The sequence below is a fragment of the Xiphophorus hellerii genome, chromosome 6, assembly GCF_003331165.1.
Source record: "Xiphophorus hellerii strain 12219 chromosome 6, Xiphophorus_hellerii-4.1, whole genome shotgun sequence".
NCBI classification, from domain to species: domain Eukaryota; kingdom Metazoa; phylum Chordata; class Actinopteri; order Cyprinodontiformes; family Poeciliidae; genus Xiphophorus; species Xiphophorus hellerii.
The window spans coordinates 535,283-561,297 of NC_045677.1; the positions used below are offsets into that span (position 1 = coordinate 535,283).

Sequence of the window (26,015 nt, forward strand, 5' to 3'; positions counted from 1 at the left end):
CAACCATCACATTGTACATCCATCCATCCATCCATCCCCCCATCCATCCCTCCCTCACTAGTACAGTCCAGAGGTCACTAGTTCCGTTTTTGTTTTTCTCCTTAATGTCTGTGGGTGTTTGAGTCTTCACCTCCTAACTAACTGCCAACTCCTTCCTCCACAGACTCCGAACCCGAACACAAAATCTACCTGTACTTGTACATTGCCTGTTTAATTGTAAGCTCTTGTTATACACTGATCTGGGATCTGAAGATGGACTGGGGCCTGTTTGACCGAAATGCAGGAGAGAACACTTTCCTACGGGAGGAGATAGTCTACCCACAGAAGGTGAGCTTGAGCAGAGCGCTCTGGGATCTGTGCTCACTCATGTAACTATTTACTGAGGTCTGTTTCATGTCCTCTGTCTCTACAGGCCTATTACTACTGTGCTATAGTGGAGGATGTGCTCCTGCGTTTCGCCTGGGTTTTAACAATCACTCTCACCTTGCTCACCAACTTTGCAGACATAGCTGACATTCTAGCTACCCTGCTGGCTCCGCTGGAGGTCTTCAGGTGCTAAAAGGATTTGTCTTCCTAAATCATCTCTTCATTGTCTATTTTTTGTTTCTCTCTCATGCAAAACATGTTATTGATTTTTCAGAAAAAGATGCAGCCATTTTTAAAAAATCCTTTATTCAACATTACTAGCATCAATTATCGGGGACACTGAGCAACATTAATGCATCATTATGTATCGTTTTTTAAAATTTCCAGACGCTTCGTGTGGAATTTCTTCCGACTTGAGAACGAGCATCTGAATAACTGTGGTGAGTTCAGGGCGGTCCGAGACATCAGTGTGGCCCCTCTCAACGCCGATGACCAGACGCTGCTGGAGCAGATGATGGACCAGGAGGATGGAGTCAGGAATCGGCAGGGCAAGAAAAGCTGGAAAAGAAGCTACAGCATGAGTCTGCGCCGGCCACGGCTGGCCTCACAGTGAGCATTTGTCCCAGATAGGCATTCATCATATTCTGCTATATCATAACTATAGTCTGTGTTAGTCGTGTATTCCACCCAATACATGCATTGCTTATAGTCTTTCTCAGAATGTACCAATCAAAATTAGCCCGTTTAATCCCTAATTTTTTCTTGCAAAGTAAGTACATGCATTTCAATCCTTAGACCTCCTTAACACATGATATTTATGAATTATTACATTTTATGTTGGTTATGTCAGTGAAAATATATACTTGGCAACAATTGTTGCCGGTGGGAAACTGCATAGTCTAAATCAGTGGTCCCCAACCTTTTTAGTCGCGTGGACCGGTCAGCCCTTCGCAATTTTGCTGTGGGGGGGAGGGGGTGGGGGGGAGTGCGCGAAATCCGCGAAGTAGTAACCTTTATTTTTTTACAATTATTATACAATGAAATATTCCATAATACATTGAAACCAAAGAACAAAACCTCTTTACAGGCCCAAACATTTGTTTAACAAATAAAAAGTACTGTATAAAGTTTTTTTTTTTTTTTTTTACAAATAACTACTGTACTGTAAAATAATAATTTTAATATGAACTGAAAGCGGATTCCCGTGCCCGAATTGCGGAGATCAGCGCCGCCCCACCGCAACCTGAGTCATTGGATTAGAACGGGAGAAAATTAAAAAACAAAAACAAAGTACAGTAGGACAAATAGTGACTCACGTGTATTTCACTGCTCTTCTGACTGAGCCGCTACAGCCTCACTCCGCTCTGTAGCGTTTTTTTTTTTTTTTCTTCTAAAGCCCGCGGTGCAGGTGTGTTTTTTCGAGAGAAGAACATAGTTATCGGTAGCTGCTGTCGCTCTTTTTTCTTCTGGGAAAAAGATTCTTATAAACCGACATGCCACCATCGATTATGTTAAATTTGGCAAGCTGTTTTACGTATGTGTACATATTAAACCGCAACGTTGTTGACACACAAGTAGAGAAGAAGCGGAGAGACTGTTTAGCCAATCAGAATGCAGAACACAATGCACGATGCAAATCCGCGAAGAAGCGAGACCGCGAAATAGCGAGGGTTCACTGTAGTCCGATGTTGTTTTGTTACTCATTCTGCTGCAAGTTGGCTCAATTTTGACGCGCAAGACGTAACCGGTAAAATCCGGTTTAGGATTTTCAAAATAAAAGATCCGGAAGTAGTTCATTATTTCTTGCGCGGCCCGGTACCGGTGGTTGGGGACCACTGGTCTAAATGACACAAATTTGGCCTATTTACACATAAAAGAAATAAGAAAAATCATTACATGCATAACTTATTATAACAAAGAATGGTTACAAGAGTGCTCAGAAATATTTTAGAAACATTAAAATTCAATGCCACATCCTGCAGATGTCATTGTCTCAATGTGCCAAGTGACCTTTGACCTCATTTGATTATTTTATCAATTAAGCAAAATCAGGTGAAAATGTTAGTATGAACAAATCTGCATCTGAGAGGACACTCTCCCTGCTCCACCAGACCAAGACAAGACCTTCGCCTTGTCCTGAACTAGTTTCAGGCCTGGCGTCATCTTGTGGTCATTCAGTGGACAGGCCACACTGTGTGGAAAGAATCGGCTTTCAGGGGATGGGCAGTGGGGAGGGGTTCAGCTGTGGGAATGACAGTGATGTTGTAGAAGACATCATTTTGAGGTTCCTTCAGATCTAGAAGATGTAAAACATCTTATAGTTTAAAGCTGTGTGGGAACAGCAGGGCATATAGAATAAACAGGAAAGCTATGAACACATAGCACAGTGCTGCTGTCTATGTGTTATTCTAGTGGCAACAATTGTTGCCATGCTCACATTCACTCTTCTTATGATTAAAAGATGAATGAATGGATACAATTTTCTTCATATATCAGTAGAAGACACTTGAAAGAACATATGTACAAAATATTTTATTTATATTTTTTCATTAAAGTATTTTACTGACTTTGTCTTGTACACGTTTGTGACACACATTTACCTCCAGCGTTACAGGCAGGAAGTAAAGAGGTCTGGTCATGTGACCTTTCACACTAGATACATGAAATTGATATTGCTTAGAGTAGACACTTTATTATTTGATTTAAAAACTTCAATTAGCTGCTAAAAGTCGAAACAATTATTTTACAGCTTCCAGAAGTTAGAAAAAATGTCTGGCAACAAGTGTTACCGGTGGGATTAAACGGGTTAAGTGGCCAATCTTCAGTTTTTGTGAAATTTTGGTTTTCTGCTATCATTTCATAAATGACCTTGTTGGCAGCAGTGGGTACTAACCAAAAGGTTAGCTCTGCTAAAACTGAAGCACTAATCATAAACATTGGTTCAACTAAAGTCCTATAGACTTTGGAACTGACGTCACTGCGTGTGACGTTTACGTCTCGCACAGTCGCTCAGCACCATCTTTAAAGGCCACAGACCAAAACAAACTTTATTCCGGCGTTTTCATTGTGTTACCGACGGTAGTGAAGTTTTCAAGTTGGATATTGGATATCCGCGCTCCGCGGAGTAAGGGGCGTTTAGCTCAAGATTGATCCGATTTATGAACGCTGATTCCGGCCAGCTGTTCTCTACCGCTCCCTCCTCAAGCACTCGGAGGTTCACATAGGGACAGTCAATTTCCAACCAAACACTCCTGTAAATAAATGCCTTGTGACCAACTAATACAAAAAAGTGATAACTCATGCTATTACACGAGGCACACTATCCTCTATTAAAATTTTAAGTCATATTCAATATTTTAAATAATTTTAATATTAAATGTTTTCTTCAATAGCTTCCAAATCGTGTGCCTCATTAACTCAAAATCAGTGTGAAATTGTTCTTTTAGGCTGTATAGATGAAGCACACTTATCTTTATTACATTTTGACCCATTTTTAATTTTTTAACTAATTTTATATTTAAAATATATTTTTTTAAATGTTCATAAATGTATTACTTCAGAAGATCATCACATTTGTTACCTGTAATGTTCAATTACATAAAATTCTATGACAGGATCAATTTCATTACATGTTCACTTCTTACCTGAAATATCTTAAATACAACAAATATTTCCTTAAAGTGTCACCTTTAATGTTTACTCTGAAATGTTTAATTACACATTAAATGTTTAAAGATGGGCTCTTTCATCTGGTTTGCTTGTTTACATTAAATGTTTACTGCAAAATGTCTGATTATATAATTGTTTACTTTAATCACATAAAATGTTTATTTAAAAATATAATCTTTCATTACATATGTTTATTACCTGAAATCTTTTAAATATCAAATTTTTACTTAAAATGTGATTCATTTCATCACCTGTTTACATGCAACTTGAAGAGCTTGAATCAAACGTTTCATGAATGTTTACCACATTAAATTATGAAATGAGAGGAAACAGCCACTTCCAACTGAACACATATTTCAACCCAAATGGTTCATGTTGCTCTTCAGAGTTTGCAGCCTTGCTGAGCTTCTCTCCTGGGGTTTCCTCCTCAGCCTCTCCAACTTGCTCCTCTTCTACAGCCTCCGCTGCTGTGTTTTCATGATTTACCTCTTCTAGGGTAAATCATGAAAACAGTCTCTGTAACTTGTTGATCCATCATGGTTTTGCTGTATCGCCTCTTTAATTGTCGCGCATGTCGGTCCGATGTCGTGGCGTTTACCTCGCAGTGACCCAGATTCAGTCTGGATTTATCTAATCCATTTCATACTTGGTTTGCCTTTAAGAGGACATATCAGAACACACATCAGTATTAATACTGTAAATTTGATAACACTAGTAAAATAGTTTACTACACAATAATGGAATAACCTCGATGTCCACTGACAAAACTCGGACTATGCTACATAAAAAATAGAAGCCCGACCTAAACAAGGTGGACCCACTTAAATGAACTCAATGAAACTGAACCTGAGTCATCAGGACAAAATCATAGCAAAACATTATGACACAACACCAACAAAGCGACTTTAGACACTCACCAGAATGGACATGTCTGGAGCAAACTGGTAGATAACTTGGAATGTAGGAGGATGCAATATCAGGACGTCTCACCGCTGATAGCCAGGTCTATGGCAAGGTTTTAACATAAATTCGGTTTTGCCACCCTTACATTCCAGATATCTCAAATTGTTTTAGGACTAGACGTTTTAACGATTTAAGATATCTCTAATTACATTCTGACTAGTCGAAATGACGTCAGATTTACCATTGAGTTGTATGGAGACTTCAATTCAAGATATCAACAATGAATTACTGATTATCTGAAATACACATTTCAGATATCTACAATTAAATTATGACTAGTCATAAAGTAAATGCAAGATATCTCGAGTTTTGTTTTGACTAGTCATAATTCTAACTAAAGATATCTCAATAACACAATAATTCAAGATATGTTAAATTTATTTTTGGATAGGAGATATGTAGTTTTGACTAGTGAAAACTAAATTATAGATATCTTTAAAGCAAATAAAGACTAGACAAAACTAAATTAAAGATATCTTGAATTGTAATTTTGACTGATCAAAATTTCTTTTAAGAAATCTCTAAATGAATTAGAGATATATTTAAGCTTTTCTATTTAAGATATCTTAAATTAACATTCTGACTAGTCAGAATGACATTACTGATATCTTGAATATGTATTCTGTATAGTTAAAACGCCACTGACTTACGTGACAATTTGAATGTTTAATCAAACAATGAAAAATAGAAAAAACGAAAAAAGATGTTTGAAAATGCACAACTTTGATGTTGAAAATTCTTTGACAAAAGCAATTTTAGCTTTTCAAAGCTGTTTTTCAAAGTGCATCCGGTTTGTTGGAAATGAATAAACAGGAAGTTCTTTGCAGATTTGAGAAGCAGTCTTACAGTTGATGAGGTTTTGCGTGCTCCGCATTTCCAACATTGCCGAGCTCAATTTTGTGCAGGAAACATCCAATTCTGCAGGCAACTGTTGGGACAACACAAAGGGCATTCCACGCAATTCTTAATTCAGATAGCTAAAATTGTAATTTTGACTAGTCATAATTAAGTTCAAGATATCTTAAATTGTAATTACGGATGTGTCCCGTCAAATGACGGATCCAGGGTCGTAATTTGAGATATCTTGAAAGGAATTTTGACTCGTCAAAATGTAATTGAAGATATCTCAAATTATTATTCTTACTAGTCAGAATGTAAATGCAGATATCTTAAATTACCATTCCGGATAGTTAAAATGTGGTTTTGTCTAGTCAAAATGCATTTTTAGATATCTAGAATGTAATTACGGATAGTCGGACGGAACCGAATTTATGTTAAAACGGCTTGCCATACAGGATATTCGTCTCCTTTTCGTTAGCTTCGACAGCTTAGCCTCCTCGTGTTGTTTCCAGGCGTGAAACGAAAGAACGTTTTCCATCTTTTTACCATTTCGGTCATGTGATCGGACATTACATCCAATAACGCAGCAAGTTCGTACCATTGCTAAATTATTTTAAGTAACTTGGATTCAAAATATCTGTGAGTCATTATTCTCGGTTATGTTTATGGCCTCACAAGATGGCGCTCATATCCCTACGTCTAGAGCAGTGACGTCACGTTCCAACTCTATACCAACTTGATATCTAGCAGAAGCCAATGCCAGCACTAATTTGCGGAAACTAATGCTAAAGCATTAACTTCAACTACGTCGGTATGTTTCAATGACAAAATGTGTAATATCTCCCTACACTGGACCAAACTGTCAGAGTGGTTGAACTGAGGAATCAGGATTAGCTGAACTTGTTGGTCTAAATAAATGTCATTTTCCTGTTATCGCCTTCTTGAGCTCAGAGGTTCATACTGATGAAGAAAAGGATGGATTCTAAAATCTGATCAAATATTCCTTGCTGTCTTCCATGTTCTTTCAGCAAACAGATGAGACAGAGCTTTTTGTCATTATTTAACCATTAATTACCTGCCATTGAAACAATTCTTAAAAGTTTGTCTTTTATTCTGCAGCTCCTGTGACCAAACCAGCTGAGGAGATGAAAAGTTAAAACATTCTCAACAATTGTCTTGTACACAACCTCTGGTTTTCTAACCCCAAGACAAATAAGTCTTCCTAAAAGATTGAGTCTCTGTGAGCATTTCTTAAAAATCCAGTCAGTGCTTTTAGCAAAGTTGAGCTGAATGTCCAGGAATGACCCAAGGTGACTTCAAAATAAGAAAATGAACATAAACGTCTAACTACTTGAAAAATAACTAAACTAAAAAGCACAAAGTGAAGGTTTACTACACAATGGGCAGGTAAATTTGCAATTTAGAATTTATCTGGGAAAATTAATTTAGAGAAAGCTCAGTGTGCTAAATGTTTTCAAAGTTATCTCCGCTTTAGCAAATTAGCGGAAGTGTTCAAACCACTGATTATTGGAATTTATCTATTTTTCTCCGAGATAAAGATTCACATCCAACAGTCAGTCACCTTGTTAGTAAAAAAAACGATTTAGAGAGACAATATTACTGTTAATTAAGCTAAGTTCAGTCACAAATGGCCATATTAATTAACCATTATTATTCTAATTATTAGTGGTGGTATTTGTATTACTATTATTATGGTACCGTTGACAGTATTGGCATCAAATGTATTAATATTATTGTATAATTGTGTGTTTTCTATGTCTCCTTTCCACCAACAGATCAAAGACTCGTGACACCAAAGTTCTGATCGATGACACCGATGATGACTCCTGACATCAGGCCACGCCCCTCGCCTGGGTCCAGAATTTATTCAAAGGAGGAAACTCCGCCTCCTAAGCTAGAGATTACCCAGCGAGCGGGCGTTGAGCTCAAGAACAGGACGAGGTTTGACCTCTGAATCATTTTCCTATCCACAAGCCTCTGCTGGGGTTCACAGTTATTTCAAGGGAAGAATTGTCAGCGTTTTAAAGCAGCTCTTCGGCTCCTCCACCTTCAATAAAAACTCTTCCCGACCCAGTGGGGGCATGATCCTTCCTGATGATTACCCAGCAGTGGACTCCTCAATTATCACTCTGAGTGTCCTCAGAGCCTCAGCAAGAACAATGCAGCTACTGAAAAAGCAAGCGTTGAGAGGGGCCCTCAGTAGCACAGGGGGTTCCTCTGTTCATTTGGACCAAACAGTGAGAGAGAATCTCTTCTTCCTCAACAAGAAAACTGAAACGGTCTCTTCCTCTTCCCCTCCATCATGATGCAGTTCTGATCAACGTATTGCAAGCCAACCACTCCCCCCGACCCCACCTCGTCTCTAGCTCCTCCCACCTCGTCATCACAGAGCTGCCTTCTTGCACCTTACATGCTTTGGAAACACCAACATGCACTTTGTAGAAAAGGTCATCCACTAGAGCAGTGATTTATTTCAATGTATCTGCATGTATGAGGAACCCAGGGTGACGATCAACACACTGACTATCATCAAACATGGTTGTAATCATGAGACAAACTCATTTGGTCAAGTTTGTGAAAATGTTCAGAAACAATCAAGCAGAAAATTAAGTGAAGGTCTGACTGTTTGGAACAGCAGCTGGAATGAAGTTCCTTATGAAACAATGAAGATCCCACAGCTAACTTCCACTGGAATGTGTGAAGAAATACTTTCTGTTAGAAGACAGTTCTCCTGAATGTGTGTGGGGGTGTGTGTGCCTGTTTGTGTGTGGGCGTGTGTGTGGGTGTGTGACTGAGAGAAATGCCCAAACACCGCCTGCTAACTCAGTGTCTGTCCTCAGAAATCCAAACTGAAAATCTAAGGGCCCAGAACAGGAAGGCTAATTGTTCTACTGCTAGCACTTGTTTAGCTGAAGTGCATGAATGATGATGAAGAGGAGAGGTCACCTGTCTGTCCCACACTCATTTACACTGCCAACATGAACATCATAAGAGTGAAAAGATATGTTTGCTGAAGGATCATGTGGCAAATGAAATCATCCAGTTTGAAATCTACCTTAGAACTGGTTCTAGTGGTGAGCTGGTGCTGTTCCAACATCAGCTCATTGGGCCCAAATAAAGTATTCAAACCCATTTTACTGTTGATTCATACCAAAGTTTTACTTCGCTTACATTTAGGTACCAATAAAATTAGCAAAACGGATCTCCCTTTATTTCTAAAGTGAATTTAAAAGCATTCTATTTGAAACAAAATGCTGTCTATTAGGCGTGGAGTTAATACTATAGTTCTATCTGTTTTTAAAAGATTTAAAGCAGTAATGTGAAGTTTTAAGTCTGTTAAGTTGAGCAGTAAAGCAGTTCTGTTCCAGTCGTTGTATGCGTGTCTTTCAGGGGTTAATCTGACTTCTTTTTGTTCACCTTTTAGTGACTGTAGATGTGAGTGTAAGCAGCACTGTGATTAATCACAGGTTATGCCTGAGGAACACAGGTTGTTGTCTCTGTTAACAAATGTTCTCCACCTGAACATTTCTGCTTCAAAAGCAAGAAATCTGTGTCAGAATTCTGATGACTCGTCCACAGGTTCTGCCTCCACTCTTCACAGGTTTTAAGATGTAATCACTGACTGATCTGTTGGTGTTTTATTACTGAAAATCCTGGCTTTCTGTGAACAAGTGACCAGTCAACAGTTCTGTAGTAGAAGGAGTTAGCAGACACATCTTCCATGAACCAGGGTGTGCTGGACCACACTGGGAACGCCCAGAATAAGATGGAAGGTTCTTGGAAGCTAATCTATGTTAAATGTTAACTGATCTGCCTCCAATGTGCTGCTGGGAATCTATATATCTGGTATACATTTGGGCTAACATGCACACTTCCATCATAGTTTTCATTTGAAGCTAGTATGTTGTCCTAATGTCACCTGCCAGGCTGTGCAATTTGAGATATTCTTTTTCTTTAAGGCGTCCTGTAAGGATGAATGTTTTCTGTTTGTCAGTGAGCAGCAGTGGAAGCTGGTGCAGTGCATGTTTTTCATGTGTTTGTAGCTCATATCTGTGCAGCCGTGTCGTCATCACCAAGCCTTTGTTTGGACACAATAGAGCAGAACCTTTAGATTCTGGTAGTACAAATAGGTTGATGATGCTTTGTGTCTAATGTTGTGGTTTCTACCTGGTTGAACATTAGAGAGCCACTTGGACTGTTGTCACACTTAGGTTCTTTGCTGGTTGGTTTAACCAAGAGTGCAGAAAGGAAGATCCATCCCATCTTGATCAGAAGGAAGCTGACATGTGAGTCGGCTCCTCCTCCTTCTGTTGGCTGGCTGGCTCTGCTGTAGAGAGAGGATGAGGAGCTCACCTTCATATTTTCAGTAGGTACATTTAGAAAATCATCATGAAAAATCTCTCTTGAGGGGTTTTGGCTGTTAATGTCAGAATTTTGGACCATATAAGTGCTGTTTAGTTTTGTGTGTGGACATTTCCTTGTGTTTTGATGAGGGAGCAGCTGTAGAGCCATAAGGTGGAGCCTCAGTGTTTCCCATCAGGGCCTGAGATGAGTGGGAAGCGATTTGAACTCAGGATATTTTCAGCATGTTTGCACCTTCACCTGCTGATTGTAAAGCATCGCAGCAGCTTCTGGACTGCCCGTCAGACATTCCTGCCCCGTCTTGTCAATTGCACATTAACTTAAAATCTTCATTATTTTACAATGAGAAAATGGACCAATAAGTTGACTGACCTAAATTTATTTATTCTCACTTTCACTTAATTGTTTCAGCCTCATTTAGGCCATGTTAAAGCTTTTTAACATTCCATAGAAAGATGCAGTCTGTCAAACACAGCAGCCCATCATGAGTAAAGATGCATAACCCTGGCTCAGACAGATGACTCATCCTCCCCTTTTCATCCTTCCGCTAAATATTTCCCAAAGTAAAGCGTCGCCCATGTCATCAAAATCTTTGAAAATGCTTGTTGTGATTTTTATTTCTTTTGTTAGTCTTCAGATACAGAGTTCACTTAGATCTTACCATTTGGTAAAAGCAATGTTTTCTTAAGTCATGGGCCATAACATATATTTTTTAAATATTTTTAATTTAGAAAAGGTGTTAAAGAACCTTGATTTAAATAGTGGAATTTGCAGCACCAAACCCAGGTTCTTTCAGAATGTCTTAGGAATGTCAAAGTTGAAGATCTAAATCAGGAATAGCTCACTTTGTACCAACAGATCCCAACCAACTCCTGACAACGCTCCAGAGGTGACTGGACCAATCAGAAAGCCGTGCTTTGCTTCTGCTTTCAGGGAACTCTGTGGAGTTTTCTCTGGCCTGTTCTGATAAAGAGGTCACTGTGTCAATTACATGAGTCATAAACTGCAGAAAGCTGAAGAATTCAAGTTGCATGTCTGCAAAATCCTAAACTGACTTTGGACTGAGCAATAAGTCAACAGTGTTACAGTGTCATTTGTTGAGAAACAGTGCTCTGATTAATTCAATGTTCTCTGTATGCATCACTCGGCAATCAGGGTTGCTTCTGAGGTCTATGCGACTGAACCGACTGCTTCAGGCCAACACCTTCCTCTCTGCTCCATCTGTCCCTCTTGAAGGTTGTTTCCGCCTAAAGGGGTCGTGATTTTCCAAAGTGTGACTTTTCCTTGGTTGATGAACAGACAGTGGCCACATCAACTAACTGGTGTCTGCTTCCAGGAAAAGTTATGATGCTCTTCGTCAGTGGATGATGTTACAAACTGAATGAAAGTTACTGACAGTTTATATGTGACACTTATGACTTTCAAAGAACAGATGATTAAAAAAAGTTCAACTTTCGCATCGATCAACACTCTGTGACATTATCGTGTTTGTTTGTCTCTGCTAACCAGTTTTTGAAAAGAACACAGATGACTTTATCCACACCCTGATCCTGCTGCGCCACACTCTGGAACTCCTGATTACATCTTATGTATGTATATATATATAATTATGAAATGATTGAGAAGCGTATAATCAATGACTGTGCTATTGTTGTTGTCTGTATGTTAGCAGTGTGATGATACAGAGGTGCCTGGTTCACCAAACTGTTCCAATTTTGTAGTAAAAATGGCTAAAGCTGTAAATAGTGGCTCTGTGTTCTTTCATATGCAGGTGCTGGTCATAAAATTAGAATATCATGAAAAAGTTGAAATGTCAGCAATTCCAGTCAGAGTGAAACTTGTATTTTATATTAATTTGTTACGCACACACTGATATATCTCAAATGTTTATTTCTTTTAATCTTGATGATTAAAACGGACAACTAATGAAAACCACAAATTCTTCATCCATCCATTTTCTAACCCCCTTGTCCCTAGTGGGGTCAGGAGGTGCTGGTGCCTATGTCCAGCTAACGTTCAGGGCGAGAGGCGGGGTCACCCTGGACAGGTCACCAGTCTGTCACAGACAAATTCTTTATCTCATAAAATTAGAATATTACTTAAGACCAATACAAAAAAAGGATTTTTAGAAATCCACCTGTTGGCCACCTGAAAACTAAAATTAAAAGTATGAGCATGTGCAGCACTCAGTATTTAGTTGGGGCTCCTAGATTCAAGGTCGTAGGAACGTGGGGGGGGGGGGGGGGGGGGGGGGAGACGCACATCGGAAACCTGACAGATCAGTAAATAGCTTGAGCAGAAATATCATAAACAATTGTGCCATCAACACGTCAGTAAAGCGTTACTCTAACCTGGCCCCTTGTTTCTGTAACAAGTATTCTAACACGTTACTATTTACAATCCAATAATCAGATTAAAGTTATGCATCCATGTAGCATAATGACTGTCATTCCAGGACTGAACACTAAACTTTATCATTTGCCTCACAACTAGCAAGCTAAATACTCTGGTAGCACACAGGCTACCAGATTCTGATATATTTTATTGGTGAAGAGACATTTGATTATTGGTCAAAATGCATTGATGTAAGTTGACTGGTAATTGAACAGGTTCTGCCTCTTTCTAAAACAGCTCATAAAATAGGACTCAGCAGTTTTAAACTCAATCCAGCAGTTTGACCAACAAAAATAAAATCTAAAATCAAGTTTTGTTCTTCTTGAACAACTCTCTACATCAGTGCAACAGTTTGATCTACAAAATAAATAAAAATGATACTTTTCACATCTAACTGACACCTTAGCTCCTAACTGATAACTCAGTCTCACTTTCCAGCCCTGCATTCAATAATTTACCAAACATGAGCCATAAAAACACTGAGGTAAACAGACTAAATGGTTTTTTTCTCCTGTCATTTTCAGCCACAAACATTTAACTAAAATATCTACTGATTGTGTTTCTGTCTCTGCCTCCCTCTGACTGTCTGCAGCCTGATGTTCCTGCATGGATTCATGTATTTACAGACACTACAGTGATGTACAGTATCAGAATGTGAATTAACTAAAGATAAAAAAGTATGTTTTATCATACAGAATGAGAATTTAAACAACTTAACAATTTTCAGATGCATACATTATTATACATCTCAACTCTATTTACTGTGTAAACCGTTTCCTACAGCAAATGTTTTTATTAGAATTATAATATAATTAATATAATATAATACACATGTTAAGTGGTCAGTATGATCAGGTGTTGTATAGCCATTGCTCACTTTAAATAATAAAAAGGTTAATTTTTCAGTCTCATTCTGATAAAATAAAACATTGTGGTTAGAGTAGCTAACGTTTGGACAAAATTAGCAGTAAAATTTTGGACATGTGACAATTCCAGAATTAAAACGGCTTAACCAAAAATATTTTTGTGATATATGTGAAAGTAAACTGACAGGAAGATTTTATAAACAAGCGATATTCATGGCAACATTCCTGACAGACTGTTGACCTCATTCATACGGAGTTTCTGGCTCCCGCTGCTTCCTAAACACTCTGAGCCGTTCAGAGGGGGGAGGACGCACTGTGCTGTAGACGATGCGGTGCGCCTTCAAAATAAAAGCACGCAAGTGGAAGATTTCAAAATTCGTCGCAACTGCGGTGAAACTATTGGGTGGGATGAATGTGACTGTCTCCAATATTGGGGGGGACACGTCCCCCCCATCCTCCCCGGTTCCTACGCCTATGCCCAGATTACTGCAGCAATGCGGCGTGACGTGGAGTCCATCAGTCTGTGGCTCTGCTCAGGTGCTATGAGAGGCCAGGTTGCTCTGATTAGTGACCTTCTGCTCTTCTGAATTGTTGGGTCTGATGTATCACATCATCTTCCTCTTCACAATACGCCAGAGATTTTCTATATGGCGTTAAGGTCAGATGAGTTTGCTGGCCAGTTAAGAACAGGGATGCCACGGTCCTTAAACCAGGTCCTGGTAGCTTTGGCTCTGTGTGCTGGAGCTAACTCCTGTTGGAAAATGAAATCTGTATCTCAATAAGGTTGGTCAGCAGCAGGAAGCCTGAAGTGCTCTAAAACGTCCTGGTAGGCGGCTACGTTGACCTTTAACCTCAGAAAACACAGTGGACGGACACCGGCAGATGACATGGCAACCCAAACAGTCGCTGACTGCGGAAACTTTGACTGGACCTCAAGCAACGTGGATTCTGTGCCTCTCCTCTCTTCCTCCAGACTCTGGCGCCTTGATTTCCAAAGGAAATGAAGAATTCACTTTCATCAGAGAGCATAACTTTGGATCACTCAGCAGCAGTCCAGTCCTTTTTGTCTTTAGCCCAGCTGAGACGCTTCTGATGCTGTTTCTTGTTCAACAGTGGCTTGACAAAGGGAATGTGACAGCTGAACCCCAGGTCCTGGTATGTCTGTGTGTGGTGGTTCTTGAAGCTCTGACTCCAGCTGCAGTCCACTCTCTGTGAATCTTCCCCACATTTTTCAAGTTTTTGTTTTGTTTCACAGCTTCTAACAAATCAACTTTAATCTTCATTTGCTGCCTATATATCCACGTTTTACAACTTGCTTAGTTTACAAACTAAGTTATTGAGTAGGCATGTGGCACCAGAAAGGGGCGGCAATGATGCAAAGCTATGAAACCTGAAGTCTGCAGTCCTTTTGTTGTTCCTGTTCATTTATCATGCTGAATATTTGTGCTGCTGCAGCAACAATGTCTTCAGCTGAGCATCTGAGAGAGTTTGTCAGTGAGAGATGATTCCTGTAAGAAGAGCTGAGCCGTCAGCGCGGACCACTGGACACCACCAGGCAACCTGCTGCTTGCATCCAGAACTTTATTAGATTTTATTTTACAGACCAACATAGAGTAGAGCATGATTGTGAAATCTGACATTTATATTCAAATTTTCCTTTATATTCATCCTCTTGACCCAATACTTGGAGAACCACTTTTGGATGCAGTTGACTTTTTTTCTTTCTTTTACCAAATATCTAAGCAGCTGTGGCTCAGACAGATTGATGGAGAACATCTACAAACTTCAGTTTGAAAGTTTTTCCACAAACTCTCAGCTGGTCTTATGTTTGAACTTTGACTAGACCACCCACCGCAGAAGCTTTGTCTCTTTGAGATGTTATTGAGGGGGTGGTTACAGTTACCTGCTGTGTGCATGGTGGTGCCACCAGGTGATTTCCAGTAATCTGTCAGCAGATGGACAGGTCTCAGTCCTCTAAATGAAAAGTAGTCAGTTGAGGTGGTTCAGACACATGATCAGCTTCTCCACTGGATCTCAGTCCCAAGCTTATGGGTGTTTAAACCAGGGTTTTATACAAACTGTGTTTCACACTGACTTTAAGAAAGAGAGAGAGAGAGAGGAAAAGAGAGAGAATTATCCCTTGATGGACTGACATTGTTCTCTGGCCCAGAATCTATAAGTGACAACGAAGAGAGATTAGCACAATGAAGAGATCGGCCAAAGAAGATCACAGATCACTGACACCATCTGGATCATGAAGACATGATGAGGATCAGATCCCAGGTCAGTTACTATGGAGATAAAACTGTCTCATAATTCACAAATGCAGACCAAGATTCACAATTGCACAGGACGAGATCCACACTTGTATTTTTGATCCAAATAGCACAGCTTACTCACTTAGATCACTAGGTTGTGATGATAGTTGCACAATTAAATTGATTAACATTAATAATGATAACGTGGGGATAAACAGCTCAATACATTAGATAGATATTTCACTTACCGCTCCTCTGTCAGAAGCCAGGCTGAGGTCAAACTGTCGTGCGTCGTCATAGCTACAGCGCTGCGGGAATGGGTTAATGTGATTGGCTGAAACATAGGTTACCCCAACGTTCATATGATTGGGTGAAACAAGGAAGCTATCTGATTGGTTGCTGATCATCCAATCAGATAGACCATTTATTAAAAAAAGACATTTGTGGATTGAAACGTGAGGAGATTCTCAAAATTCACACACAAACTCACAGGCCAGTAACAGCTTGTAAAACAATATATATTTGTGTTTGCATCAAAATCTCGTCCTGTGCATTTGTGAATTATGAGACAGTTTTAGCTTCATAGTTATCAGTACTTGCCTCATTCACTGCACATTTTGTTTTCGTTTTACATTTTGGTACAAGCATTAGTTTATAAATTATGTACAGCATCAGCCAACAGGACAATCGAAGAGTGTTGGTCATAGCATAGCGTTTCTCAACGGGGGCGTTCAGAGGATCGCAGGGCGGGGAGGGGGGGTCCAAGGTAAGCTTTACACTTTAAATGTCAGGCTCAGGCACTGATGAACACAGGGACTGAACAGAAAATTACAAACCAGGTATTTATTGGGAGGTCGACAAACTCTTAGTCAGACAGGCCTGGGTCAGAACCAGGGAATCAAATCAGGATCAGGCGGCCCCTGATCTTCGGGCCGGGAAAACAGGGGATCCGAGCCCGCGGGTCCAGAGTCCAGGTCGAAACGGGTATCCGGTCAGACAAGCCGGGGGGTCGAAGCCAGGAAGTCCTTATCCAACAGAGAGGGTCAGGGATCATGGACAGGAGAGGGATCTAGGCAGAGACAGACAGGTTAGATTCTGGGCAGTCAGCTCAAGTCTCAGTAGCAGGTCTGAAGGTGTTACCGCTGAGGGTTTCACAACAATCTGACGCCATGCAGGGAGAGTTCCGTCCTTATGTGGCAGCAGCTGGAGATCAGGAGGATGATGATCAGGTGCGAGTGGTCACTGCACAACAGCAGCTGTGACATTAAATGCACAACAATACCAACTTAGACTTTAAGCAACTTGATAAAACTGTATTGTGTAACATTAAAACATGTCTGGCTGCAACTGTATCGATGGCAGCTTCTTCTCTTCAGTGTCTGATAGCTTCTCCTGCTACTAGTGGCTTCAACTCATCAGTTCAGCGTTAGACTGATGGCCTTGCTATGATTCACTTGTCTGGTGTCTGATTTTCAAATATTGTATGTTTTATTGAGGATTTCTGTACATATGTTTTGACAGTACTGTGATCATGTCAAAGCAGCAACTTATATTAAAAAGTGTTTTATTGTCCGTTTGGATGCTGCCCGCTTCCATGGAAGGACAACAGAATATCACTCTTATAAACATATGATGACTAAAATCACGTTACCCTCACTGTGTGTCCCTCTGAAAAATGAACCCATTTAAATAATAATAATAATAATAATAATAATAATAATAATAATAATAATAATAATAATAATAAATCCTCCATGGGTGATACCACGATAGGCAGCGTTCATTTTATACAGTTAACATCGGTGTTGTAAGTGATCCGGTATGAAACGGCATTACGACAGCAGTTTTGAATTTTAATCACCAGAATACCTGAGCTAAAAGGTTTACTACAGTCTGCTGTTCTCCGTCGATACGCGTTTCCCGACGGCTCCGCACCGCAGGGGGTAAAGAAAAAAGAAGAAGACGCGCACGTTGCACAAAACTCTGAAACATTAGAACCAGGATGTAGAGTGGAGCAACGAACTAGATGTGAATCAGGATCAGAGAATCCAGTGAAAATAGGAGTCAAATTAGGTGAAACATATGATGAGTGAAGATTACTGGTGGAGAGCGTCAATACAAACAATAAAATAAAACTAACAAGAAAAAAAACTAAAGAAGACATAATAATAAACCAAGAGAGGATAATACTAATCAAAGAAAACTAAATGGAAATGAATGAAGAACAAAATGCAAGAATAAAGTAAGAAACTAAATTAAATACAGAGGAATAAACTGGTATGGCAAGACCTTTTGAGCAATAATTAATACTGTATGGCAAGAACAAACAGTCATTGTTTTCAGTTAGAAGGTAAAATAATATTGTTGAAGTGCCATGGGTTTGTTGGGACCACATCTAATACTAAGAAGAAATATAATAACAGTAAGGAACTTATCACTTATTTATGTTTTTAATTAGATTTATTTCTTCAGTATTATTTTTCATGTCAGTGTTAATGTCATGATGCTGTTCAGTGACTCCATGACACTTTCAGTTTGACTCATTAGGATTTGACTAAGAACCAGCTTTGTTCTTTGTCATTTCTGTCCAGCAAAACTATTAATCTATAAATCAATAGACAGGTCTGTATAAAGATATAATCCATGTTCCTGTCTCATATTTGTGTGGCATTAAAAGGATCTGGAACTTTTGTTTTTCCACTGAAAGCTCTGGTTAACGCAGTAAATGCCATGTGGCTGAAATTTTATGAATAATACTCTGATGTCCCATTCTCCTGAAGGCAGCACAGAGCTGCAGCACCTGAACCAGAAACGCTGAAGAGAAGAAGAGTTATGATTGATATGGTTGGAGTTCTATCCATGTTTTAATGTTTCAGAGCACAGTCTTTTTGCAAATGGTTCAAAATTTAAACTGGCATTGTTGTACATCTTTTATCTGGTCATTTTGTTCAACATTTAACAACTAAAATGGCTCAGAACAAGAATATTTTTCTACTCTGAAGTGCTAGTAATTAATAATAAAATAATATTCAGTGAAAAGTAGCCTACAAATTCTTTGATGGGGACCTGGCCCAAAAAAGGTTGAGAAATACTGTCATAGCAGAATCACATGAGGCTCGATGTTGAAAAGAAGAAAATAATCTGAAAACCACAGGAAGAAGCTGATCTCATACATCTCAAGTTATTATTGTATTTCTGTAAATAGTGCAGCTGCAAACATATCTGCTAAAACAAAACAGCTGCAGCTCTATGTTAGCTTCCTCGGTTTGGTGCAGGTATTTATCAGGATTCTGTGATTGGGCCTTCAGATTCTGTGTAAACTTTAAACTAAATTGCCAATAAGAAATCTGATTCATGATGGACAATTAAAACCAGAAGTTTACATATACACCACATGAAAAGACATACAGATTTTTTTTCACTGTCTAAAGTTAAATCAGACCAAAATTCTCCTGTTTTGGGTCAGTTAAAATGTTCAAACTAACTTATATTTGCTAAATGCTAGAAAACATATCGAGAATATTTTTTAAAGATGTGTTTTGTAACTTCCTTTGAATTCAGAACTTGCATACTATATGTTTACTGTCTCTGTAAACAATGAGGAAATGCCCAGATGATGATGTCATGGCTTTGGAAACCTCTGATTGGCTCACTGACATATTTGAGTAAACTGAAGTTACACCTCAGGATGTATTTCAAGGCTGTGGAACACACCGCTTTCTGCTTTGACACAATGGGAAGGTCAGCAGAAATGAGCCAAGATATCAGGAAGAGAACCATGGAGCTGCTCCAGTCTGGTGAAACACGTCCTGTACCTACGTGGGCTGAAAGGACACTCAGCAAGGAGGAAGCCATTACTCCAAAAGAAGCATCAAAACACAGATTGCAGTTTGCAAATGTCCACAGGTACAAAGACCTTTATTAATGGAGACATGTCCTGTGGTCTGAGGAAACTAAAGCAGAACCTTCTGGGCATAATGACCATTGTTACATTTGGAGGAAAAACGGCAACGCTTGTGCCATCCTAACTGTGCAGAATGGAAGTGGCAGCATCATGCTGTGGGGTTGTTTTGCTGGAGGGAGGAACTGGTGCGATTCATAAAATAAATGGGATCATAAGGAAAGAACATTATATGGAAATATTGAAGCAACATCGAAAAACATCAACCAGGAAGTAACAGTTTGGGACCGACTGGCGAAGTCAGTGGTGATCCCAAAGCCCTGATCTGAAACAAACCTGCCTCAGTTCTGCAGGACGAATGGACCAGAACTCCAGCAAGCTGCTGGGAGAAGCTTTTGAAAGGAAGGTTTGACCTCAGTTGTACAGTTTAAAAGACAATTACTCCTGGCACTGACTCAAAAAATGTTTTACGGCATTTAGCAAACAGAAATGTTGTTGGTAATTCTGAACCAAAACAGGAGAAATTTGATCTGATTTAAATTCAGAGTAAGAGAAAATATGTATGTAAATATCTGGTTTCCTATGTATATGTTATTATCATTAGATAATGCTCAAGCCTTCAGGTTTGAATACATAAATGTGTTTTTTCTTTGTTAAATTCATTAATATATTGTGCTGAACCATTATAATGCAAAGCACAAATTAAATCATTTTATTGTAATAATAAATCATTTACAAGTGCAACAGCGTGTCTCAGCATGGATTTCTGACATGTCTGACATGTCACAGGTAAGTTAAAATTACAAAAAGTAAAAACTATTTTATCAGTATTAATAAGAAGGAGAGCTTGGCTGAGCACTAAATTATTGCTGATTTTCCAGGATTTTCCATTCTGACATGTTAGGCAAACAAACTGTGTGGCTCATGTCTTCCATCTGGACACTCTGTATCCAGAAGGGATCCACGCATGTTTACCACCTCTCCAAATGTATTCACTTTTTCAAACATTAGTTTTTTATGCACATGTTAGAAGTAAAGCAAGTAGTTTATTGTCACTACTTGATGGAATGAAATGAGTCTTTGTTTATCCTGAGAGGGCTGACATTTTGGACCCTGTTTTCTGCTGTAGAAGTTCAATGTATTGAAAACAGCACTCAGAGTAAAGACAATACTCTGAGTATTTTTTCTAGTGACCTTGCTGTCAGAGTGACATGGTTTATTAAGACATGATTTATACCAACATTAATGACTTTACTAAACAGAAACATTTTCTCATTCATGCCCTGCTGCTGACGCCAGATGGCAGCCTTGAGTCTGATTCTGAGCAGAAGCTTTCATTTCTCCTCTGAGCTTTCAGAAGCAGGATTTGATAAGATGAGTTTATATGGAAATAAGACATTTCTTCAGGTTCAAATTTCTTTAGCAGGTAATTTATTGAATTCTTGTAACTGAAGGCTGCATTGATTACTGGTTGAAAACGAATATCTTTGACATCAATGGGTTGTATTCATTGTTGCTTCTGCTTTGCAGTCCATTAGGTTTGTTCAATAAGAGCTATCACTGTTTGGAGCAAAAACATTTGATATGAAAAATGTTCACTGTTGTATTTATGTGACACACAGAGTTATATATTTCAAGCAATTAGTTTTGTTCTTTTATGTTTTACAGCTTAAGAAAACCCAATTTTCAGTTACTCAAAAACAAAATATTACATAAGTCCAATTTTTAAAAGGGCTTTTAAATGGAAATGTTCTGTTTAGACCCTGCTTTTAGCTCAACCAGCACAGTCCCTGACACCGCTAGCCAGGCTAGCCAAAACAAGTCATTGCTAAAGAAAGTCCATAACTAAAGAGTTGTTGGAAGAGTCAGAAATATGGTGATGAACTGGAGCTATGTTCAGAGTTTTGACAACTCTTTATAGATGCAGTATATAAAAAACTTTTTATTTTTTTTTACATATTTGTTGAAACTGTTAGTGTCATAAATGACAGATAATCTGTGAAAAGATCGAACTCCTCCACCTTCTCCTTGTGTTGCTATTGCTGTCTGCAGAAATGTTCTTCTGGTCAAAAACAACCAATCAGAGCCAAGAGGAGGATCTTAGCACTGACAATCATCTTTGTATACACGCTGCTAAATGTGCTAATGGCAGAGAAACATGCAAACTAGAAAATTTCGGAAGAAATTTAGCCGGGGCCTGCCGAGGCGCGCCCGTGGGGTTTGGGCACGGCGTCGTCGCTACAAATCGGCATCGACGCTAAAGAACGCCGCGACGTAATCAGTGGCACGCGGAGAACCGCAAGAACGTTAAGCGAGGTGGACGTGCACCATTCGGTACGATTTAAAATGTTGTCAAGGCTTTTATTTTGGAAGTTTTGTTAAACTTCATTTCAAAGGGACAAACTAATCCCATGCGTAATAGTCCTTGGGTTAAAATAGTTATATAATGCTCAAAACACAAGTAGCTGATGTAAAAATATTCAAGGCTTTTATTTTGAAATTTTCAGTATGCTTCATTTTAAAGTTCCGAACTAATACCACGTGTAAGAGTGCTTTGGATGAAAAAGTCATATACGGCCAAAAAGAGCAATTACGTCATGTAAAATATTCAAGGCTTTTATTTTGAAATTTTCAGCATGCTTAATTTTAAAGTTCCAAACTAATCCCATGTGTAACAGTGCTTTGGATGGAAAAGTAAAATAAAGCCAAAAAGAGCAATTACGTCATGTAAAAATATTCAGGGCTTTTATTTTGAAATTTTCAATATGCTTAATTTTAAAGTTCCAAACTAATCCCATGTGTAACAGTTACTGAGTTAAATCAGTTATATACAGCCCATAGCAGCAAGTAGTTCTAAAGGCCAGTTCTCAGTCCTGATCTGTTTCAACTGAGGATAGATAGAACTACAGCGATGCGTATTTGTAGTCCTGACCACCAGCCAATAGCCTCTTGAGTTCCGTTGCCATGGTAAATAATGGTCTCAGCAGGTGTGAGCTGTGAGTCATACATGCTCACACGTTTTACTGAAAAAAAGCATTGGAAACAAATCCTTCGTGTTCGGGAACCGTAATACATATTCGAAAAGCGTTTCGAGCGTATAAGAGGGCAATGTGTCTTCTGCTATAGTCCCGAGATTCATATCTGTACCTCAGTCAGAGCATTTACAGTGATGAGAGAAAGAAATGTTGTGCCCAGATCTGAAATTCTATTCAAATACATGGGAGAGAGCCTCAGACAGCCTCAGAAAATCCTGTCGCATGACTTTGCTCTGAAGCACCGTGACAGAAAACCGTACGGTCTAGATAAATTTCGAAAACATTTTACCGGAGCAGACAGGCGTATCAATGTCAGGACCGATTTTGATACTAATCGTGCGATATTTGTGGGCGTGATGGCGATTTCAAAAATGATTTGGGCTGAAAAAGTTGTCTTCATCTCTCACTCTAAGCAGCCAGAGACGCACTCTAACTTTAGGAAAAATGAGAAACTTTGGGTCGCTTAGAGGCAAATTGTGGACAAACCGTAACTGGTATCGACGAGCCGTCTTCACTTTCGAAGAGATCACAGACGTATCTACAAAATGAAATTTGAATGGCATTTCTAGGTGAAATTGTGACGACACAGAAAATCCTCAAAAATAGGGTATTTCTAGGATTTTTCCCATTGACTTATAATGTGGTTTTTTTCGTAGTTTTTTGCGAATTATGTCGCCACGTTAAGCCCAAATCCCACCAAAAGTAATAGCTGGAATGGCGTGAATTTTCTGCGCGTTTTGATACCTCATTTGTAGGTTTGCACCCAGCGGTACGAGCCGCATTAACGGTTACGGAAGAAAAATAAAGAAGAAGAAAGAAACACTTTCTCCGACAATAGTAATAGGTTCCTGCCATTGCTTTGCATGGCAGGCCCCAATAAATTGTGTTATAGTAAAACTGATTATCCGCCGTTATCAGTGGCTATGCTAAATAGCTTTGGCACTGATTTAGCAGGAAGAAGTTGCAGAATAGCAGAAAGCAAGGGGGAAGGGATGGGGATGAGACTGTCATTGACTCCTGGCTCTGATTGATTGTTCCTAGTTAGCACTGGGAGAACTGGGAGGAAGCAGAAGAACCAGACTATCTGTCTCAGACCATTCTTTAACAGGCTGTTAAAGCATGTCTGCATGCCAAGGTGTTGGATCTTATACACCTGTGGACATGGAAGGGATTGAAATTCTGATATGCTGATGAAAAGCAGCTCTTATTCTACAGCTTTGTGATTTGCAGAAACAGCAATCTTGACATTAATTTTTAAAGTAGCTGTCTGGATATAATGGATTTTATGCACTTAAAATGCATGTTTATTATTAACTTGGCCTCTGAATTTTCTTCACATTAGAAGATCACATTAGCTTTTTCATGTGCTGCTCTGCCTTTCCTGCAGTTGTCTTTCTTCCCAACGCTGTGTGGAATAGAGTGGTAGTGGTCTGTCTCAGCATAGATGGCATATTGCAGGCTCTTTCCTGAGGGCGGACATGGTCCATCCTCCCCTCAGAGGGAGCTTGTCCCACATATTATTACAAACATGATTCTGGTGTGCTACAAGTGGGGCATCTGTAGTCATGTATGCTAACCTTAGAAAAAGATGTTTTTATGACAAATTTATTGAACCTTGCATCATTAAATTACACCTGGGCATATTGGCACAATGAAATATCTTACAAGGTTGTTTACATTTCTGAATTGAGGTTCTGTCAAGTTATTGGTACGTTTGTGTCCCATGTCATGTTTACAGTTGGCAAAGACCCAACAGCAAAAGTATAATAAAAAATAAAGAACCTTCAGAAATGGTAGGATGAAAAATGGAATATAGAACATGTGAACATGTCCAAAAAATCCATACAGATGGTACTGAAAGACTTCTGTGGTGCCATAGTAACTTGTTGGAACTGAAGCTGTTTCTAAGTTGTCCCCACATCCTTTCAGGGCCAGTCTGGACCTCTGTTTTCAAAAAGACCATCTTCTTACCTACCTCCTGCCTGGAAAGGCCATCCAGCTCTTAGCTGAAGAGGGTGGTGCTGCAGCAGCTGCAGCACCACCCTCTTAGCCCCTGATTTCCATTGAACCTTTCAACCTCAAGGGTTGAGAACAGTTTCAATTTCTTTTTATCCATTTGTTTTTCCCCAAAGCCTGCTGTGTTTGCTTCAGATTAATAATAGTTTTACTGCCATATGAATGCACAAACAAAGATAAATGTTGCACAAGACCCCAATTATGAACGGCACCTTTGAATTTGGTGTTCCCTCGCCCGGACGCGGGTCACTGGGGCCCCACTCTGGAGCCAGGCCTGGAGGGGGACCACAATGCCGAGCACCTGGTGGCCGGGCTTTTTCCTATGGAGCCCAGCTGGGCTCAGCCCGAAGAGGAAACATGGGTCCCCCCTCCCATGGGCCCACCACCCGTGAGAGGGGCCAAAGAGGTCGGGTGCATTGTGTGATGGGTGGTAGCCGAGGGAGGGGACCCTGGCAGTCCGATCGTCGGTTGCAGAAGCTGGCTCTTGGGACATGGAATGTCACCTCTCTGGTGGGGAAGGAGCGGGAGCTAGTGTGTGAGGTCGAGAGGTTCCGGCTAGAAATAGTCGGTCTCACCTCGACGCATGGCTCTGGTTCTGGAACCAGTCTCCTTGAGAGGGCTGGACATACTTCCACTCTGGAGTTGCCCAAGGTGAGAGGCGTCGGGCAGGAGTGGGCATACTTGTTGCTCCCTATCTCGGCGCCTGTATGTTGGGGTTTACCCCGATGAATGAGAGGGTAGCCTCCCTCTGCCTACGGGTGGGGGGACGGGTCCTGACTGTAGTTTGTGCTTACAGGCCAAATGACAGTTCAGATTACCCACCCTTCTTAGAGTCCTTAGAGGGGGTACTGGAGAGTGCTCCTACTGGGGACTGCTTTGTTCTGCTGGGGGACTTCAACACTCATGTGGGCAATGACAGTGAGACCTGGAGGGGCGTGGTTGGGAGGAATGGCCCCCCATCTGAACTCGAGCGGTGTTCTGTTGTTGGACTTTTGTGCTCGTCACGGATTGTCCATAACGAACACCATGTTCAGGCATAAGGGTGTCCATATGTGCACTTGGCAACAAGACACCCTAGGCCGCAGTTCAATGATCGACTTTGTCATCGTTTCATCGGATCTGGGGCCGTATGTCTTGGACACTCGGATGAAGAGAGGTGCGGAGCTGTCCACTGACCACTACCTGGTGGTGAGTTGGCTCCGGTGGTGGGGGAGGAAGCCAGTCAGGCCTGGCAGGCCCAAACGTGTTGTGAGGATCTGCTGGGAACGTCTGGCGGAATCCCCTGTGAGACGGAGCAGTAACTCCCATTTCCGGCAGAACTTTG

General features: G+C 40.0%; 1 protein-coding gene across 2 annotated transcripts in view; it reads left to right on the plus strand.

The window, feature by feature from the left end:
- Window positions 1–11,960, plus strand: part of LOC116721488 (xenotropic and polytropic retrovirus receptor 1 homolog) — a 52,254-nt gene extending 40,294 nt beyond the window's left edge. Inside the window, exons 13-17 of one of the 2 annotated variants that reach the window (XM_032565249.1) lie at window positions 164–327; window positions 413–552; window positions 754–975; window positions 6,958–6,971; window positions 7,630–11,960. In XM_032565249.1, the coding sequence (XP_032421140.1) occupies window positions 164–327; window positions 413–552; window positions 754–975; window positions 6,958–6,971; window positions 7,630–7,649 (560 nt within the window). In that variant the 3' untranslated portion in view covers window positions 7,650–11,960. The remainder of the gene's footprint in view (window positions 1–163; window positions 328–412; window positions 553–753; window positions 976–6,957; window positions 6,972–7,629) is intronic. The other variant, XM_032565248.1, reaches the window with a different exon arrangement.
- The last annotated feature ends 14,055 nt before the right edge of the window (window positions 11,961–26,015 follow it).